The following is a 14783-nucleotide window of genomic DNA, read 5'->3' on the forward strand; positions in this document are numbered from 1 at the left end:
TTCTTTCTTTTAAGACTTCTATTTTAAGAAATAGTTTGTCAGTTTATATTATTTTACATACATCAAGAAAATCAATATATTTTAAAATATAAAATACATTATTTCAGAGAGTAGAGGCTTAACAAATAATCTAATTGTGTTTTTTATCTTTTTTCTTGTTTCCACAGGCATTTGTTTTGCTCATCTTTGGAATTTTGGTTGGGAATTTTAGTTTAGCACTCATCATTTTTGATTGGATTAACAAATAAATATTTTCCTACTTCTTAAAAGAATAATATACCTCTATATGTAAGAATGAATTATTCTGGAAGACACCCTGGATGAAAAATAACATTTTAATAAAAAATATTAACAGAAAAGCAGAACAAAATGTCAGTGGGTATGGGGAAGTAAGAGTATAGCAGTTTTAATCAAAAAAAGAAACAAACTTGAAATGCTTTTAAACATATTGGGTCAATCTTTTGTTTTTTAAATTAATATTTTTAATGGTAGTTTTATGTTTGCAGAAATCCTGAACAGAAAGTACAGAGTTCACATATACCTTTTTATGCCAACATATAGTTTCCCCTATTATTAACTCATGTTCGTGTGGTACGTTTGTTACATTTGATGAGCCAATGTTAACTATTATTATTAACTAAAGTTCATAGTTTACCTTAGGTTTCATTCTTGGCAATGACTAGCAACCACTGATTTTTTTTTAACTTTTATTTTAGGTTCAGGGTTACAAGTGAAAGTTTGTTACATAGGTAAACTTATGTCACAGGAGTTTGTTATACAGATTATTTCATCACCCAGGTATTAAACCCAGTACCCATTAGTTACTTTTCTGCTCCTCTCCCTCTTCCCACCCTCTACCCATAAGCCCAAGTTGTTTTTTTCTTTGTGTTCATAAGTTCTTATTATTTAGCTCTCACATATAAATGAAGACATGCAATATTTGGTTTTCTTTTCCTGTGTTAGTTTGCTAAGGATAAAAGCCTCCACCTCCATCCATGTTCCTGCAAAAGACATGATCTTATTTTTTTTATGGCTGCATGGTATTCCATGGTGTATATGTACCATATTTTCTGTCCATCATTGCCATATCCAGTCTGTCATTGATGGTATATAGGTTGATTCCATGTCTTTGCTATTGTGAATAGTGCTACAGTGAACATTTGTGTGCATGTGTCTTTATGGTAGAATAATTTATGTTTCTTGTGGTGTATACTCAGTAATGGGATTGCTGGGATGAATGGTAGTTTTGCTTTTAGCTCTTCAAGAAATCATCATACTGCTTCCACAATTGTTGAACTAATTTACACTCCCACCAAAAGTGTGTAAGTGTTCCCTTTTGTCCACAACCTTACCAGCATCTGTTATTTTTTGACTTTTTAATAGTAGCCATTCTGACTGATATGAGATGATAATCTCCTTGTGGTTTGGATTTGCATTTCTCTAATCAGTGATACTGAGCTTTTTAATGTTCTTGTTGGCAGCATGTATGTCTTCTTTTGAGAAGTGTCTGTTCATGTCCTTTGCTCACTTTTTAATGGGATTGTTTGTTTTTCTCTTGTAAATTTGTTTAAGTTCCTCATAGATGCTGAATATTAGACCTTTGTTGGATGTATAGTTTGCACATATTTTCTCCTATTCTGTAGGCTGTTTACTCTGATGATAGTTTTTTTTGCTGTGCAGAAGCTCTTAAGTTTAATTAGATCTCATTTGTCAGTTAATTTTTGCTTTTGTTGCGATTGCTTGGTGCCTTTGTCATGAAATCTTTGCCCGTTCCTATGTCCGGGATGGTATTGCCTAGGTTGTCTTCCAGGGTTTTTAAAGTTTTGGGTTTTACATTTAAGTCATTAATCCATCCTGAGTTGATTTTTATATATGGTATAAGGAAGGGGTACCGCTTCAGTCTTCTGCATATGGCTAGCCAGTTATTCCAGCACCATTTATTGAATAGTGAGTCTTTTCCCCATTGCTTGTTTTTGTCAGCTTTGTTGAAGATCAGATGGTCATAGGTGTGTGGCCTTATTTCTGGGATCCCTATACGGTTCCATTGGTCTATGTGTCTGTTTTTGTACCATTGCCATACTGTGTTTGTTCCTGTAGTCCTGTAGTATAGTTTGAAGTGGGTTAATGTGATACCTCCAGCTTTGTTCTTTTTGCTTAAGATTGCCTTGGCTATTCAGGCCCTTTTTTGGTTCCACATGAATTTTTACATAGTTTTATCTAGTTATGTGAAGAATGTCATTGGTAGTTTGATAGGAATAGCATTGAATCTGTAAATTGCTTTGGCCAGTATGGCCATTTTAATGATATTCATTCTTCCTATCCATGAACGTGGAATGTTTTTCCATTTGTTTGTGTCTTCTCTGATTTCTTTAAGTAGTGTTTTATAATTCTCATTGTAAAAATCTTTCACCTCCCTGGTTAGCTATATTCCTAGGTATTTTATTCTTTTTGTGGTAGTTGTGAATGGGATTGCCTGATTTGGCTCTCAGTTTGGCTACTGGTGGTATATAGGAATGCTAGTAATTTTTGTACATCGATTTTATATCCTGAAACTTTGCTGAAGTTATCAGCTAAAAGAGCTTTTGGGTAGAGACTTTTCTAGATATAGAATCATGTCATCTGCAAACAGAGATAATTTGACTTCCTCTCTTCCTATTTGGATGTCCTTTCTTTCTTTCTCTTGCCTGGCTGCTCTGGCTAGGACTTCCAATACTATGTTGAATAGGAGTGGTGAGAGAGGGTGTCCTCCTCTTATGCCAGTTTTCAAGGGAAATGCTTCCAGCTTTTGTCTATTCAGTATAATGTTGGCCGTGAGTTTGTCATGGATGCCACTTATTATTTTGAGGTATGTTCCTACAATATCTAGTTTGTTGAGAGCTTTTAACATGAAGGGGTATTGAATTTTATCAAAAGCCTTTTCTGCATCTATTGAGATGATCATGTGGTTTTTGTCTTTAGTTCTGTTTATGTGATTAATCACACTTATTGATTTGCATATGTTGAACCACCCTTGCATCTCGTATAAGTGTACTTGATCATGGTGGATTAGCTTTTAATGTGTTGCTGGATTCAGTTTGCAAGTATTTTGTTGAGGCTTTTTGCATCGATATTCATCAAGGATATTGACCTGAAGTTTTCTTTTTTAATTGTGTATCTGCCAGGTTTTAGTATCAAGGTGATGCTGGCCTCATAGAATGAGGTGAAGAGGAGTCCCTCCTCCTCAATTTTTTTGGAGTGGTTTCTGTAGGAATAGTACCTGCTCTTCTTTGTACATTTCCACTGATCATTTTACTGTGTCCATAGTTTTGTCTTTTCCAAAATATCATATAGTTGCAATCATACAGTATGTATCATTTTCAGACTGGCTTATTTCATTTACCAATATGCAATTAAGTTTCTTCTGTGTCTTTTTGTGGCTTAATAGCTCCTTTCTTTTTAGCACTGAATAGTATTCCATTGTATGGATGTACCACAGTTTGTTTATCCATTCACCTGTTGAAAGATCTCTTGGTTGCTTCCAAGTCTTTGCAATTACAAATAAAGCTGTTCTAAGCTTTCGTGTGCAGGTTTTTTTTGTTTTGTTTTGAGACGAAGTCTCACTCTGTCACCCAGGCTGGAGTGCAGTGGCGCGATCTCGGCTCACTGCAACCTCCACCTCTCAGGTTCAAGCGATTCTCGTGCCTCAGCCTCCCAAGTAGCTGGGATTACAGGCACCACCACTACGCCTGGCTGATTTTTTCTATTTTTAGTAGAGATGGGGTTTTACCATGTTGGCCAGGCTGGTCTTATACTCCTGACATCAGGTGATCCATCCACCTCAGCCACCTGAAGTGCTGGGATTACAGGCGTAAGCCACGGTGCCCAGCCCCTGTGCAGATTTTTGTGTAGACATAGTGTCCAGCCTATTTGGGTAAATACCATGGAGCACAGTTCCTACATTGTATGGTAAGAATATATTTAATTTTATGAGAAATTGCCAAACTACCTTCCAAAATGGCTGTAACATTTTATATTCCAGACAACAGTAAGAGTTTCTGTGGTGTCAGTGTTTTAGATTTTCGCCATTCTAATTGGCAGGTAGTGGTATCTCATTGTTTTAGTTTGCAATTCCCTAATATGATATTGAGGATCTTTTCATATGCATTTTTATCATCTGTTTATTTTGTTTGGTGAAGTATCTGTTTAGTTCAACTCTCTTTTGTCTTTTTTTTTTTAAAGACTGGATCTTGCTATGTTACCCCAGCTGGATTTGAATTCCTGGGCTCAAATGATACTAGTGCCTCAGCATACTGAGTAGCTGGGACTGCAGCCACACACCACCATTTTTTAATTGTTTTCTCATTGTTGACTTTTAAGCATTCTTTTTATATTTTATATTTCTTAGGGGGTTTTTGTTTGTTTTGGTTTGGTTTTTTGAGACAGAGTCTCACTTCTGTCACCCAGACTGGAGTGCAGTGGTGTAATCTCAGCTCACTGCAACCTCTGCCTCCTGGGTTCAAGTAATTCTAGTGCCTCAGCCTCCCGAGTAGCTGGAATTATAGGCGCATGCCACCACACCCAGCTAATTTTTGTATTTTTAGTAGAGATGGGGTTTCACCATGTTGGCCAGGCTGGTCGCAAACTCCTTACCTCAAGTGATCCGCCCACCTCAGCCTCCCAAAGTGTTGAGATTACAGGCATAAGCCACCATGCCCAGCCAATTTCTATTTTTTAAATGTGTTTTGCAAATTTTTTTTTTTTGTGGCTTACTGTTTTATTCTCTTAACAGTGTCTTTCAAAGAGAAGAAGTGTTTAAATGTTCTTAAATATATTGGGTTAATCTTTTGTTTGTTTTAAGAAATCAGTGTATTAAATTTATATACAAAATTGATTCTTAGCTATGGTTTAATGTTGTCAGCATCAGTCACTAGTAACAAAACTGAGATTGTTCTACTTGGTGTTTTCTTCCCTGTAAATCCTATCTAAAAACTTTTCCTCTTCTGTTCATTATGAGATAGACCTGTGATGACTGGCTGTGTACTTGAAAGTCCTTTCTCTGAGTTTTCTTAGTTGGTCACAAAAACAGGCAACATTCTACTTGGCAAACAGAGATAAAATATTGATCATTTCTATAATTTTTTTTGGAGGTTATAAATCATTGCAGCTTCTCATTGACATGGCTTATTTCGGGTTAGGAACCAGAACTTAGGGCTCTGCTCCCAGGAAATTCTACATAAAGGGCACATTGTTAGCAGCCTACCAAAGCCAGGGTGTATCAGTAAAAATGTAATCCTACCCCAGTACACAGGTAAAGTAAAGAATTGCATGCCAAGTGCCAGTTTTCATATATGGAAATACGCACTTTTGCAGGTGCCCCTTTGCTTCTCACGTAGGAAATAAGCCGAAAAATTGACAACTGAGCTTCTTTTTTGAGAAGATCTGGATACTTATTTGGCAGCTGGAGAACAGCGTAGTATAATGGTAAAAGACCAAACCTCTTGGGTTAGAAAGACTTCGATTCAAGTCTCAGTGAAAGGCACACTACGTAACCTCTATAAGCCTCCATGTTCACATCTATAAAGTGGAGTTAATGCCTATTATACAGGATCATATTGATAGAATTGAATGCTCTCTATCAATTAGGTGCAGACCAAAACAGACTCTTTTGATAGATTAAATGTTTATCCCCTTTGTCCATTCCCTTTTCTAGACCAATGAAATGAATTTGCTTTCCACTAAGGACATGGAAACATATCTTGAATTTCTTCATCTTGCATGACAATTATTTTCAGAATCTTTCTTTAGCCTTCACCCACAGGGGAACTGGCCCCAAGTGCACATTTTTAGTGCTTTCCCACAGTTTACCCCAGCTGTACTCTCCTACTAATAATGACTTCCTGAAACTAGGCACTTAGGATGGTCCCAGGGCACAGCCAGACATGGCCTCCCATGTGGCTTCAGGTCAGCCAGAGCCAGTCAATCCGATATGCTACTACTCGTACCCTCTTTTTCTGTTTATGACATTATGGATCCAAATACAGATAGGTGTGCAGCTGCTTAAATAAGTCTAACTCCAGTAATACCAAAATAACCCTAAATCTGCAACAGATGCAAGGATGCCCCCTGGGGCAATTGTTAAGTGTGATGACAGCTGGGCATCAATTAATACATTTGTCACCTGCTCATGAGATAGGATCATGGAAGGTTTTGCAAAGGGACAATCTATTGAACACTCTGCACAAAACTTAGTAGCAAGAAAAATTATTTGTGTAGGTATTCATTTTTATTTTACTTTAATGTTCTGCCTTATCTAGTTGCCTGTTTTGAGTCACAATTTTCTCTGTGCATTTAGATGAAGTTAATAAGATGGCTGGTGAGAGCAGTGCCCCCTTCAAGCAGGATTACCAAAAAAACCTTATTCAAGTGCTCCTCAGAATTTTTCCTGGGAAATATGGGCCTTCTCATTATGGGCTTAATGTTCATAATTTATTAGGTAATAACTATTTAAAATAAAACTAAGTAAAGCAGAAAATATATACTTTTCTAACATTTGGAGACTTGTTTGCTAAATTAAAAGACGAAGTGCCAAGACTATAAATTACTTTCGTATGTTGAGGGAGAATGTTTAAATTGTACTTTTTTTTTTTTTTAACAGAATGTTTACTCATGAGCTTAGCATTTAAATGGTTAAAACAAGCCTTTGAAGTTAACACTCCATTAAGATGAATGGGGGTAATTCACACCTCTGCTGGTGCTATATTATTTCAGTCTGGTTGCAGAGAAAACAAGACAGCAGTAGGTTGATTTACTGTGTGAAGGCCCTTTAAACACCCAAAGTCTGGAAATCTTTTGGTGTCTGTGTGTGTGTGCGCGCGCTTTTCCATCTAGAAGCAGGATCTAAAACTCAGTACAATCTAGGTACAGAATTGGGGTCCTGAGAATACTATAGATTCTCTATTATCCAGCAATTCCATATTGGCATTTGATGGGTAGCACATTACTAGATCAACCCAATCTCTCTGTAGTACTTCAGTGTTTCTTCCTACCGCAGCATTTTTCTAAACTGCAGCTTAGTACACTGATAAATCCATCAGTGGAAAAGCAGAAACAAATTATGCATTTTCTGGTGAACTTTATATATACCTTCAAATGGGTTATGAGCTAATCATTGGTCTTCATGTGCTCCTTTTAAAAACATTTTCATCTTTGTGAAATCTCCTGTTCTATATTTACCTGCATATAAAGCATCTACCTTTAAGACTTCACAATTTTTTCTCATATGCCTGGGGTACTGAGATCAGTTGAAAAAGAGGCATTTCTTTCTCAATGTGTGCTTCATACCAGTTCTATATTGTATTTGAAATGTGTATTCCACCCATTGGTGGAAGTACTACAGCCATTTGACCCTGAAAAAATTCATTTTAGGGCCTGGGAATAAGGTTATCTTAACACACGTGAAATGGCAAACGCTGTATAAGATGTTAATGAGTTTGGAAGATCTCTGTTTAAGGTAAACAGATTTTTCTCTTCTCCCTTCTCTGTCCTGCATGTTTGCAGGCTCAGGTTACTGGGTAATCTGTGGGTAGCTGGGTGTGGAGAGTACTTCCGCTCTGGCTGGCTGTAGTGCTGACACTGCCAGTACAGTATATACAGAGAGAAAATAGATACTAGAAACAGAGAGACTCAAACTGAATTAATTTTAACCTGCTTTTCTTTTTGGCATGTTAACAGCTCTCTGCGGCTGTGTTAGAATTAGCCCTATGTTAAACATACTTTGCTTCCTGCAAATTTTTCTGCCTAGATTTTAGGTGTCATAATTTTTGACTTTAGAACATTTCAGAACCTTTTTATTCTACTGAGAAATTTGTGTTTTTTTAAACTCAGATACACAATTTATTCTTCTACTGGTAATCCTCCTGCATTTTTTCCATAGGGAGGTAGGAAAAACAGGAAAACAAAATTTTGATGGAGGATGAATAAAGATATTGTGGACATGGTTTCTTTATTGAAATCAGAATCCTTTTTGTTTCTCACCCTTCCTAAACAATCTGATAAATGTGTTTACTATCACAATAATCTGTTGTCCTGCTTTGCCAAGCTGTCAGTCAGGACAAGCAATTATAAGGAACAGGAAGACTCATCTTGGCTGATGGTCAGGTGGGCAGGTGGGAATAAGAGGTTTATTCACCTATGGTACAAAGTAAATGGGTCGAAAGGAAAATTGAGGTGCCAGGGAGAAAAAAAAAAAAAACCAAAAACAGATGGATGAAAAGACATTGTAATATGGGATGCTATAAAGAAAAAAACTTGCAGAGAAATGTTTCTCACTTGTTTGAATGTGCAGTCATCCCTTGGGGGATTGGTTCCAGGATCTCCCTCATATACCAAAGTCTATGCACATTCAAGTCCTGCTGCAGAACCACATATACAAAATATCAACCTTGTGTAGACGTGCAGATTTTGCATCCTGAAATTACTATATTTTTTATCCATATTTGATTGAAAAACATCAACCATTAGGGAACCTGTGCAGTTGAAACCCATGTTGTTCAAGAGTCAGCTGTGTATATATTTTATCTAGTGTTCATCACTGGACAGATACACAACACAAGAAAAAGGGCTGGCTAATTCATTCAGCAAATTCTTAGCACATATTGTGTCCTACAAGTTGAGCTAGTCCCAAGGTCATGAAGCTCTGTAAGACATACATACATACATCTTGCTTGAAAAAAGTTCAGATACAACTCATTTTTCTGACTGAACATTTTCAGATCAACTTGATAGAATTGCTTAAACAAAAAACAAATACATGTATTTTTAATATATACATATATTTTTTTAAAAGAAGATTTTGGAGTCAAAATTACCTGTGTTCAAATCCCAGCTTCTATCTCTTTCTAATTTTGGACAAGTTACCGTTCTCTGAACTTGCTGAAGACTCAATATTTGACTGGGTTTTCTCTCAACCAGAGGAAACTCTCCTTCATGTGAGATTACATATTTGGGAAAAACTCGAGTAAGCTGTTAAGCATTGAATATATGTACACTTTTATTACTTTGTTGTCCCTCAAATCACATAGCTTCCAACCATATTGTATCTTCTTCCATCTCTGCTTCAGACATTTAGTCTGACTAGAAAACGGTATTAGAAAACGGTATTTAGTCTGACTAGAAAACAGTATACCTGACTAGAAAACGGTATTCTAGAAATAGAAAATAAATGCATTTATTTTCACTACTGATGTATTTTTCCCCAGAAAAGTAATTATTTTAGTTTTGTAGTAAATATTATCCACATATTTTGACTTTACATCAGCATTTTTAGCAATGACATTACACTTTTAGCTTATAAAGTATGTGGTCAGAAAAGCTGCAGGCCTTTTTTAGGTAAATTACCCAGATTCCTAGAACCCTGTACTTGTGCTGTTGATTTACATTTTTTAAATATGAGGGAATATATATGCACACACACATATATATACACATATGTATAGGTACACATATACATACATATGTTTGTATCTGTTATCTGTGTTAAATTTCATCCTGTTAGCTTCAGTGCACCACTTAAGCAATTGAAATCTTTTTTTGAATCCTGATTCCAGTGCATCAGTCACCATTCCCTGCTTTTGTGACATCCTTCCTCATACTTTCATTTTTTCATCCCATTCACAGATAAAAATGTTAAATGAGACAAGACTCACCAGAGGGCCCTGCAGCCCACCACTATCAGTATTTCTTCTGGGTTGTTATTAATCTATACTTTGGATGAAGTTGTTAATATTCCTGTAGTGTCATCTAACCTGCATTTCCTCACTTCCCTTGGAAGTGACCCCCAAATCAGTGGGTACAGCCTAAACTCCCATCTGTTTTCTGTATTTCTAGTTACTTCAGAACATTTCTGCTTGGTGGCTTCACAATCACTTCAAACTTCACATGTCCAAATCCATTCCTCACTACAGTTTTCTCATATCTGTCAGCAGCCCTACTCTTTTCATCCAACATCCCAACTGGCTTTCTTGCTTGCATTCCTTCTACCTACAGTCCACTTTCATACTGCAAAGTAGTTGTTTAAAAATTCAAATCAGATTATGTTGCTACCCTGCTGAATTTCCTCTAAGGGCTTTCCATCTCACCTAGAATGAAATTCGTACCATTGCCTACAAGACTCAATTTTGTCTGTACCTACTTATTTCTCTGATATCAATCTATCCTTCATTCTCCAGCCACACTGGCCTTTCTGCCCATTGAACACACCAAGCTTCTTCCCTCACACTTACTGTTTTCCCTAGTTAGAACATAATTTTCAAAGACCTTTGCAAGCCTGGCTTCTTATTTAAGCCTCAGGTCAACTGTCACCCCCTCAGAGATGTCTGCCCCATCTGTCTTATGGTCATGGCCGTCTTATGGCCCCCAACACATGGTAGTGCTTTTTAACTTTACCCTGTTATACAGGTCGCTGCTGGAAATCTTGTTTATGTGTTGTCTGTGTCCACTAGACTGGAAGTTTCGTAAGAACTGGGACTTAACTGTCTTATAACCAAATCCTCAGAGCTTAGAACAGTGCCTGGTACTTTGGAGTGGCCTAATATTTGTTGAATGAATGCATAAAGGAATCTAACAGACTGTGTCCTTCTACTGTTTACCTCCAATCTGTCACAATGTCAGTTCTTCCTTTGAAACACCTCCTAGATTTGCTTTTATCCTGACTCAGCCTCCTGCCAGATTCCTATCTAAATCTCAGCCTTCATCTCTTTGTGCCTGAAGTATTGCAGTGATTATCAATTCAGGCTGTTCTTTAGCATCACTTGGGGAACTCTGCAAAAATTACCACATGCAGGTCCCACCCCAACTAATTAAATCCAAATCTCTGAGGGTTACGACCCAGGCATCGATATACTTAGAGCTTCCCGGATGACTCTAATGCACAACTACTGGATTGCCGTATCTACCTGCTAGCAGATGTATGTCTTCCAGCCCATTTTGCCTGTTACTGTTCTCTGGTCTCCTTGCAATCCTGCTTTCATAATATTACTCCCTTGCTCAAGAACCTATAATGGCTCACTACTACCCCCGTTAATCCCAAATAATGGCTCGCTACTACCCCTATTAATCCCAGATTCCCTTGCCTCATCCACTAAGCTATATTTCAGCCCTTTCTTACGTATGTTCTACAACACCCTTAAACGTTTTTTTCTGTCCGGCACTTGATTTGCCTTTCATTAACCTCTTCTATATTGTTACTCCTCTCCCTACTCCTACTTCCAGGTACACACCCAGAATGTGACTTATTTTCCACCTATCCAAATGCTTCTCATTCTTCAACACCCAGCTCAAATCCCAGCTCTGTAAACACTGTATACTCCACTCCAGCCTACCCCTTATTATCTATATGATTCTTTTGGTATACCAAAGATTCTTTTTCAGTTTTTGAGTGGGTAATATGCACGTGGTATGGATTTTAAATTTTAAAAAATGTCCTGCCATCCAATTCTGTCCCCAGCATCCAGTTTTCCTCCTTGGAAGCAATCACTTTTACAACTTTCTGTATTCTTCCCAGTATATCCTATGTCTGTCTTAGAGAGAGAGAATACACAAACACGGGGAGAATACATGGATATACACCCACAAATGTTGGCATACAACATGAAATCCTTTGCCCCTTTGACTTCACTTAACATTATGACTTTTTTTAGTTGTGCTAAACAAAAATAAATAACACCTAACATGAAATCTGCCCTCTTAACAAATCTCTAAGTGTACGATGTAGTATTGTTATTTATACGCACATTGCATAGTAGATATCTAAAACTTTTTCATCCGTCATGACTAAAATTCTATGCCCAATTGAACAACAACTCCCTATTTCCCTGTCCCTGTAGCCCCTGGCAACTGCCATTTTACTTTTTGCTTCTATGAGTTTGAGTGCTTTAGCCATCTTGTACCAAGGAATCATGTAGTATTTGTCCTTTTGTGACTGGCTTGTTTCACTTAGCATGTTATCCTCAAGTGTTATGCATATTGTAGCACATAGAAGAATTTTCTTCATTCTTTAAGGCTGAATAATATCCCATTGTATGTGTATACCGCAATTTCTTTATCCATGAATCTGCCAATAGACATTTAGGTTGTTTTCACCTTTTGGCTATTTGGATAATGCAGCAACGAACATGGGAGTGCAAATATCTCTTCAAGATTCTGTTCTCAATTATTTTGTATAAATATCCAGAAGTGGGATTGCTGTATCATATGGTAGTTCTATTTTAAATTTTTTGAAGAATCTCCATACTGATTTCCCTAATGGCTGTACTATTTTATGTTTCTACCAGCAGTGCACAAGGGTTCCAATTTCTCCATATCCTTGCCAGAATTTGTTTTTTGTTATTTTGATAATGATCATCCTAACAGGTGTGAGGTAATATCTCATTGTGGTTTTGTTTTGCATTTCCCTGATAATTAGTGATGTTGAGCATCTTCATATAATAGCTGGTCATTTGTATGTGTTTGGAGAAATTTCTTTCATGTCCTTTGCCCATTTTAAAATTTAATTGTTTTTTTTTGTTACTGAGTTGCAGTTCCTTCTGTATTTTGTGTATTAACCCCTTATCAGATATGTGGTTTGCAAATATTTTCTCTCTCCTTAAGATTTTTATTCTGTTGATTATTTCTTTTGCTGTGCAGAATCTCTTGTGTTGGATGTTGTCCCACTTGTCTATTTTTGATTTAGCATTATGTTTTGGAGATTATTTTGTGTCAGCATATACAAAACTCCCTAAATATTTTAACAGCTGCATAGTATTCTGTTAATGCATAGACCATAATTTAATTATCTAGTTTCCTATCAATGCATATTGAGGGATTTTTTATTTTAAAATGTTGCAATTTTATATAATGCTTCAAATATTATCTTTGTATACATATGTCATTTAGCACATATATTAATATATCTGCAGGATATATTTCTATCCATTTAACTGGAATTCTGGGTCAAGGGCATGTGCATTTTTAATTTTGGTAGGTATTACTACATTGACCTTCATTAAAGATTTTATTGGCTGGGCACAGTGGCTCATACCTGTAATCGCAGTACTCTGGGAGGCTGAGGTGAGTGGATCGCTCGAGCCCAGAAGTTCAAGACCAGCCTGGGCAACATGGCAAATCCCTGTCTCTACAAAAAATACAAAAATTAGCCAGGTGTGGCATGTGGCCATAGTCCCAGCTACTTGGGAGGCTGAGGTGGGAGCATTACCTGATCCCAAGGAGGTTGAGGCTGCAGTGAGTTGTGATTGCTCCACTGCACTCCAGCCTGGGTGACAGAGCAAAATCCTGTCTCAAAAAAAAAAAAAAGATTTACGGATTTACATTCACAACAACTATGTAGGAATTACCCTTTCAATTTTGTGTTGTTATTTAGCTTTTCACATTTAAATACTTTACCTCTCTGACTCAATTGTAATTAACCCAAAGATAGGAACTATGACATTACATATTAGCATCTCTCACAATAATTGGTGCTCAGTAAATATTTGTTAAATCTTCATTGTGTATTTAGGAAGTTTTCCCATGAGTGGCGTTTCTGATGAGACCCATGTGAGAATTGTCCCCTTTGCAAGTTTGCTGTTCCCAGGAAAGGATGTGACTGTGTGTGATATTCTTAGGCAAGATGCTTAGTTTATATTGTGTTGCTGGAGCCTGGGAAATCCAATATCAAGGTACCAGCAGGTTTGGTATCTGGTGAGGGCCCTCTCTCTACTCCCAAGATGGCCTTTGAATATTCCACCCTCTGGAGGGGAAGAATACTGTTCCTCAAATAACAGATAAGCAAAGAGAGAAAGCCCACTTCCAAAAGCACTTTTATTTTATTTTATTTTTATTATTTTAAGTTTTAATTTTTGTGAGTACGTAGTAGGTGTATATATTTATGGGGTACATGAGATGTTTCAATACAGACATGCAATGTGAAATAATCACACCATGGAGAATGGGGTATCCATCCCCTCAAGCATTTATCCTTTGTGTTACAAACCAATTATACTCTTAGTTATCTTTAAATGTGCAATTAAGTAATTATTGACTCTAGTCATCCTGTAATGCTATCAAATAGTAGGTCTTACTCATATTTTCTATTTTTTGTGCTCATTTACCATTCTTACCCCTCCCCTACTACCCCACAACCCTTACCAGCCTCTGGTAACCATCCTTCTGCTCTGTATGTCCATGAGTTCAACTGTTTTGATTTTTAGACCCCACAAATAAGTGAGAACATTCGACGTTTGTCTTTCTATGTCTGGTTTATTTCACTTAACATAATGATCTCCAGTTTCATCTATGTTGCTGCAAATGAAAAGATCTCATTCTTTTTATGGCTGAATAGCACTCCATTGTGTATGTGTTCCACATTTTCTTTATTCATTCATCTGTCGATGGACACTTAGGTTACTTCCAAATCTTGGCTATTACGAACAGTACTGCAACAAACATGGGAGTGCAGATAGCTCTTCAATATATCTATTTCCTTTCTTTTGGGTATATACCCAGCAGTGGGATTGCTGGACCATATGGTAGCTCTATTTTTAGTTTTTTGAGGAACCTCCAAACTGTTCTCTACAGTGGTTGTACTAATTTACATTCCCACCAACAGTGCATAAAGGTCCCCATTCCCCTTTTCTGCACATCCTCTCTGGCATTTATTATTATTATAATTTTTTTTTTTGAGACGGAGTCTCGCTCTGTTGCCCAGGCTGGAGTGCAGTGGCGTGATCTCGGCTCACTGCAAGCTCCGCCTCCTGGGTTCATGCCATTCT

The 14783-nt window shown here is 37.1% G+C and overlaps 1 protein-coding gene across 1 annotated transcript in view; it reads left to right on the forward strand.

Annotated features, from left to right (window-relative positions):
* SLC38A6 (solute carrier family 38, member 6) overlaps nt 1-438 on the forward strand; it is a 71590-nt gene extending 71152 nt beyond the window's left edge. The window contains exon 16 of the mRNA XM_011978268.1: nt 168-438. Within this exon, the coding sequence (XP_011833658.1) occupies nt 168-248 (81 nt within the window). The 3' untranslated portion in view covers nt 249-438. The remainder of the gene's footprint in view (nt 1-167) is intronic.
* The last annotated feature ends 14345 nt before the right edge of the window (nt 439-14783 follow it).

The sequence above is a fragment of the Mandrillus leucophaeus genome, unplaced genomic scaffold (genome assembly GCF_000951045.1).
Source record: "Mandrillus leucophaeus isolate KB7577 unplaced genomic scaffold, Mleu.le_1.0 Scaffold192, whole genome shotgun sequence".
Classification (NCBI taxonomy): Eukaryota; Metazoa; Chordata; class Mammalia; order Primates; family Cercopithecidae; genus Mandrillus; species Mandrillus leucophaeus.